The sequence below is a fragment of the Tetrao urogallus genome (assembly GCF_951394365.1).
Source record: "Tetrao urogallus genome assembly, chromosome: 11".
Taxonomy (NCBI): domain Eukaryota; kingdom Metazoa; phylum Chordata; class Aves; order Galliformes; family Phasianidae; genus Tetrao; species Tetrao urogallus.
In genome coordinates, this window is record NC_136824.1 from 3,130,015 (window position 1) to 3,136,151 (window position 6,137).

Genomic DNA, 6,137 nt, shown 5'->3' on the forward strand with positions numbered 1-6,137 from the left:
GCATTTAATCACGTTAGCATATGCCTGTGTGAGGATACGATCCAACTGATCTCAGGTACAGGGCTGTTCTTAAGGTCAATTTGCAGCGAGCTGACTGGCAGCCTGCATTGCAGGGTGAGGTCTGTTAGCTGCAGAAGTGATGGATGGCAGCTGGGGTTGTGCTGGTGGAGTGAGAAAGTGGTGCCCTCAAACAGGTGCAGTTACAGCGGTGTGGATGAGCTCAGGGCAAGGCAGCTGTTGGACCTCATGGTGGTCCCTGCCTCTGCACTGTGTGTTGGCCTGAGGAGAGCTGGCTGCTGGGTGGAGCTGTAGGGGAGAAGCTGGCATTTGTGTTGTGATTTACATGCTACTCACATACAGGATCTTCTGCAGAGCCATTGAACACTGGAACGTGCTGATAACGTTAGGAATAAAAGCTGTAATCAAGATTTACTGGACACGTTGAAACGTTGTGGCATTTTGAAGGTATAGAAATCTAGGATTTAAGTCTGCCAATTGCACTAAGAAATACCACTCGTAATAGTGTAACTGCTCGTGGATTATGACTGTTTTAGGTGTTAATGGGAGTCAGAGGGTTTCTAGAGTCACTGCATGTCTTTTTTTTTTTTTTTTTAACACAATCAGAAAAAAATGAGGACACCAGTGTACCGGCAGGGTTCCTCCATGCCAAGTTCTGCATCAAGAAGCAAATGATTGAGTAAAAGGCTCAGGATTTAGTCACTGCCAGTTATTTATTTATCAGTATTTTCAATAATGTTTCTGTCCAGGTACACATCTATTGCAAGGGTTTTCACTCTGAGTTGACTTTTGGTGGCAGGTATTACAGTGCTGAGATTGATGTTGTTCACAGAGTTTGTCAGAAGTTACTGAGGGATTCCTGATGGCTTTAGCTGTAGCCGGTTCAGGGTGAAGGCATGTCCCTGCCCTGTGGTGCGTGATGTATGGCACAGCAAGCCTTCTTATCGTCCTTCTCTTCCGTTCAGATGAACAAGGAGACGAACAAACATTCCCCCCATGGTACTCCCAGGCCTGCACCATGAATTTGTAAAGCAGAGACTTTGCCTTCATAGTGCCAAATTAAGCTATTGCAAATGCCTCCAAAAAATACGTGCCTTTGTCAGGGAGAGGCCAGGTTGAAAGCTGAATGAAAAAACTGTAGTAGCTGAACTTCCTTGCAGAAACCTCCTCTGCTCGGATCTGAATGTGCCGCAAAAGCGTGCAAGGTTACCAGATTCTTCTCCGCGATGCTTCAGTGGGTCTGTCTGTTTTGGAGCATGTCCAAACTGCTGACTGCTTGAGATCTCCACTTGATGGGCTGTACTATGCCGCATGGAGCTAACAGTGCCTTTGCTACTAAATGCCCCATCCCTTCTGAGAATGTAGAAGGCATGTTGCTAAGCCTTCCTCACTGTTTGTAGGATCAATCCATGTTGCTACAATATATTTTTTGCCTATTTTTTAATACTGTTTGGCACATTTTTTTTTCCCTCTGCTCTTAACACTTTTCACTTTAACTACTGAGTAGCAGATCCAAAGCCATGGCTGCGTATCTCATCGTGCCCATGGACGGAGGTGCCGGGTGCCTCAGTGAGGCAGAGCAGGAGAGAAGGATGGTGTCTGCCCAGTGAGCTTCAGGACCAGATGTTAGCAGCAGCACATGGGAGCACGAAGCTGCAATGCTGTCTGCCTTCCAGCACTGCTGTGTCTTTCTCCCGGCATTCTTAGCAGCTGTAGTAGAAAGAGATCAGCACCAAAGCTTGTCAGAGGGAAGTGATTTCTGAATGCTTTATTGAGAGACACTCTTGCAAAGTTAGCTTAGATTGAGATTCGACCAATGCTGTTCTGCCTACAGGAGGCTGGGAAATAGCCTTTTAAGTTTACCTCTAGCTTGATTTCAAGCCTTTTTCCTTGGTGAATCCTCATGGAAGATCCGTTCCTGTTTGTGTAATAAGATGCAGTGCTAATGGCTTGAATGATGCACACTGTAGCAGAAGTGAAATGCAAGAAGCCAAAACTACCTTAGCATGTACGGTTCATTTAACTAAAAGAGGCAGACTGAGCAGCAGGTGGAAGGGTTAAACAAAAGGAAAAAGATTATAAAAGTTTGCAGCTTTGGCTTCACTACAAATGGCTCTCTTGCAGACTTTATAGCATTAGTGTTGCTTCTCATAAACCTTGAAACCATTCATCCGTTTAGAAAGATTAAATTGGTTAGTCATCCAGAACATAAAATATGCACATCCATTTTGTTTGTTACCTCAAACCACTTAAAGTGTAATAAATTCAGCTGGTGCCATTAAACCAAAGCACTGAGTATTACTGATGGCTTCAGTTGCATTTACAGTTTTCCAGTTCTTGTGTTTCTGGTAGTATATTCATCTGTTGTTGCTCAGGGACAGGCAGCACAGTGTTGTGCTGGAAAACACAGCGCTAACTTACGATGTGAGAATGTCAGAGAAAACATTTTAGTATTAAAGCAAGACCGAACCCTAGAAATGCTACATATTTCTTCATTCTTAGAAGGTCGGGGCACAAACTTTATGTTCGGTGTCTTAATATGCTTATAATGCTGTGCTACACAGTTTGCAACGTCAGGTTTATTTGGTTTTGCAGTTACAGATGAAACTACAGAAATGTCAAGTTCTGTTCTACCGTGACTTCTGTTGCATTCCCCTTGCTTAAACAAGGTAAACAAAAACAGCCAGACTCTTCCAAAGTAGGTTTCAGAGGGGCCAGGTGAGGAAGCAGGGTTGTGACTGAAGGAAACAAAACGTAGATTCTATTTAGCAGCATTTATTCTCGATCCGTATTAGAATTCAGAACTCTTGCCCTGATAAAAACAAACTTGCTCCATAATGATTGTCTCAGACGACAAAGAAATTCAATTCCTGCTTCTTCAAAATAAGAGATCGTCTCAAATGCAAGGATTTCCAGTGTGCTGGATGGTAATGTTTACATGTTTTTAATTATTACACATTGTGCCTTTTATGATAGCAACTAAGCTGACGGTATTAAACCTGGAAAGTAAATCCTACCTGAGCTTCCACTTCCATGCTGTAAATACCAGGTCATTCCTATAGAAGACAGGAGTCAGTGTCATATCAGCTACCACTCAAGGTAAAGCAGATTGCCAGTTAAGCACATTCTTGAGTTCCATCAACTTCTGCGGGCCACAGCAAGGTGCTCCAAATGAGCTATGATTTCAAGAACATTATTGACTCCAAGTCCACTTGCACAGAGCACAAAAGCACTCCTCCCCTTGTCATCCCGTGTGTTTTCTGCTGCAGCTGGAGAATGCTCAAGGAGATGAGAATACTTGTGGGGAGTCCAGCAGATGCTGCATTGCTGTGTGCTTTGCTTTGCTTTGCACTTTTTACTGAAATGTTTCTGATGGCAAAAAAGTAACTTCCCCCACCCCAGGCATTTGTCTTTAACTGTAAATACAAAACACATAACCAGCAGGAGTAACAGAGGTGATCTGAAAGAGGCAGAACCTCATAAATTGTTTGTGTGAGAAAGGCTGTCTTTCCTTTTCTCTAACTGATGACATGCCAAGTTTATTTTACAGTACTTACAATAAGATTTGTTTGTTTTGATACCCTTTGTATGCTGTTATGGAAAAGGAAAAAGAAAAGCTCCAGGAGGTTTATAGTTTCTGATGAGACAGTTGGAGCTTTAGTTTTCTTTCTAGTCCTATATGTTTTACTAGAAATGTAATATATGAAGGGTTATGAGATTGCAATGGGATGAGTTATTACTGAGCTGTCATTTATTTTTTCTGTATGAATTTGGTGCTTAAGAAAGACCTCCAGACCAGCAGGCTAAGTGAAGCTGCTGGTTCATTCAGGGAGCAGATAGAAGGGCAGCACTGCTTTCTCTTTTCTGTATCTCACCGCTCCAGGAGCAGGAAGAGCATGCAGTCTGAGCCTGTGTGAGGTTGAGATCCGGATGGATGGTAAGGAAAATAAATCTGTCCAGAGAGGAGTGGTCTGCAGTGTAGCTGTACAGGTAGCCTGCAGGTTGTCTGTGCGAGAGCTGACGTACCTGGCACATCCAGCATGTGGCTCTAGAGGCAGCTTCCTCTGTGATGAAGAAAAGCCTTGGATCATCCTTCACCAGACAGCACCACAGGCTGAATATCTGTGCATGAAAAAAAGGCACCACCAATAGCTGGCTGTTAGAGTTTGGAATTTCCATGAATGTGCTGGATACCCTGTTGTTCATGCTTAGAGTGTGAGCCACGGTGTGAGCGGTTAGGGTCTGATCCTCGGCTACAGGAAACTCCTGACTTTAAATGAGAAGTCATCTATTAAATTGTGAGATGCTGGGGAGGGGAAGGCTGTGATTACCCATCTCTTCCAGTTCAAGAACTAGAGGGCTTTGTGTGAGTCTATCAGCTGCTAAACTCAAAGCCAGCAAAAGGAGCAGTGCGTTCTGTGTGTGTCTTTTTTCTCCTGAAGTGTTGTGTGTGTTCAAACGCTGCACTGAATCTAAGAGACGTGAGTCAAGTCACAGAAAGAAGCCACTGGTGGTGGCTGCTAAACATAGGAAACTGTGGGATTTAGGGGAGATTTCGTAAGTGCCTGCTTTGTTCCTGCTCTCAGTCACCCACATGGACAGAAGGAAGCATTTATTGACTTAGAGCATCTTTACCTGGAGGCAGCAGAGCAGTTATCACTCCTTCTGTGAGGCAGGCAGTGCTCTTGTGAGCTTGTTTCAGGGAATTTGTTTTAAATGCCAAAGCCTTGATTGTTTGGACCAAAGTCCTGAACGTATTGTAAGGTCTCATGATATAGTAGAAAATGAGAAATAAAAGAGAGGAATGGGATATGTTATGTACCATGCAAATTGCACAGAATTACTTTGCTCAAGGCCAGGCTGCCTCTGGCCCCCCTTTCATCCCTGCTAACGAAACAACCATCCCCTCCTCCCTGGCAATTCCCTTAGCAGGACGATATGTCAAAGATGTATAGGTGTACCCAAAGCTGTGTAGAGACATGGCTTTCCCTTTACAAACACTGGCATGATATATACAGCATTTTAGGGTCAGTAAGTCTCTCTGAGTGACGTTAATACCAGGAGATGCTGGCACAGCCAGTCACTGTTTAGTTTACACCTGTCAGAAGCAGGCAGCCTCTGAACTACTGTGTCTGAGTGAGACCATTCATCATGTTTAGCTTTTATACAATACTCTTTTCATCTTTCCCACACTTCACGATCGTTAATTAATCCCACAGCACCCAGGGATTACTAGTAATGCTTTACAAGGGAAAGCAAAAACAAGCAGGAAGAGGTCAAATGGCTGGGCCAGGCCCACAGAGGTAATTTTGTCTGAGGAACTTTAGGTTCTGTGAGATTAAATTGGTGTTAGCTGGCCTGTCCTCCAGCATCACATCCATCTTCTTGGGAGGTGGCCTGGGGGGCCAATTTTGCTAGGCTCGTATTGAGAACTCCCTTTCATTTGTTTCCTCTCACGCATTATTTTCTGAAGAAATTGAGGAGTTTTGTCTTCAGACGATGAGGGAAATTTCCAAGAAGGCAGAATGTTCCATTTTGTGAAACTCCTCTGCACCATCTTTTCATCTTGCAATTACAAATGGGAGCTCCTGACTAATGAAGCTAACTGACTGCTTTTGCAAAGTCTTCGTAAAGATCAGACAAAAACAGTTCACATTGTAAGAAGTAACTTGCTTGTGTGGCACACACAGGCCTTTTGATTGCACTAATAGCAATCTGGCAACTTATCTGACAGTAAATACTGCAAGTACAGAATATGCTCATGGTGCTTTCTTCTCCATAGGACTTGAAAGATGACCGGAGTGATGAAGAGGAAGAAGATTCTGTAACAGATAATGAAGAGGAGTCCACAAAGAACGGCAATAAGAATGGCTGTGGGTCAGGCAAACATCTCCTTACCAGCAGTCACCACTAGCCCCCTCGTGCCTCACCTCCTGCAGCGATTTCTACTCTGTTTTTAACCCAACTTATGGGATAAAACCTAAGTCAACATGCTTAGGAGACACTGATTGATTTATTGTTGGCTACTGGGCCTGGAAAAAAGCCCAGTAAACGGGGAGGGGAAAATTGCATAAGATGACAAAATGTGTTAATGACCCACTTTCTGAATCATTGCTTAG

The 6,137-nt window shown here is 43.7% G+C and overlaps 1 protein-coding gene across 1 annotated transcript in view; it reads left to right on the top strand.

The window, feature by feature from the left end:
• Positions 1 to 5,932, top strand: part of CERS3 (ceramide synthase 3) — a gene marked incomplete at its 3' end in the record, with an annotated part of 28,614 nt that extends 22,682 nt beyond the window's left edge. The window contains exon 10 of the mRNA XM_079540706.1: positions 5,801 to 5,932. Within this exon, the coding sequence (XP_079396832.1) occupies positions 5,801 to 5,932 (132 nt within the window). The remainder of the gene's footprint in view (positions 1 to 5,800) is intronic.
• Positions 5,933 to 6,137: the final 205 nt, after the last annotated feature.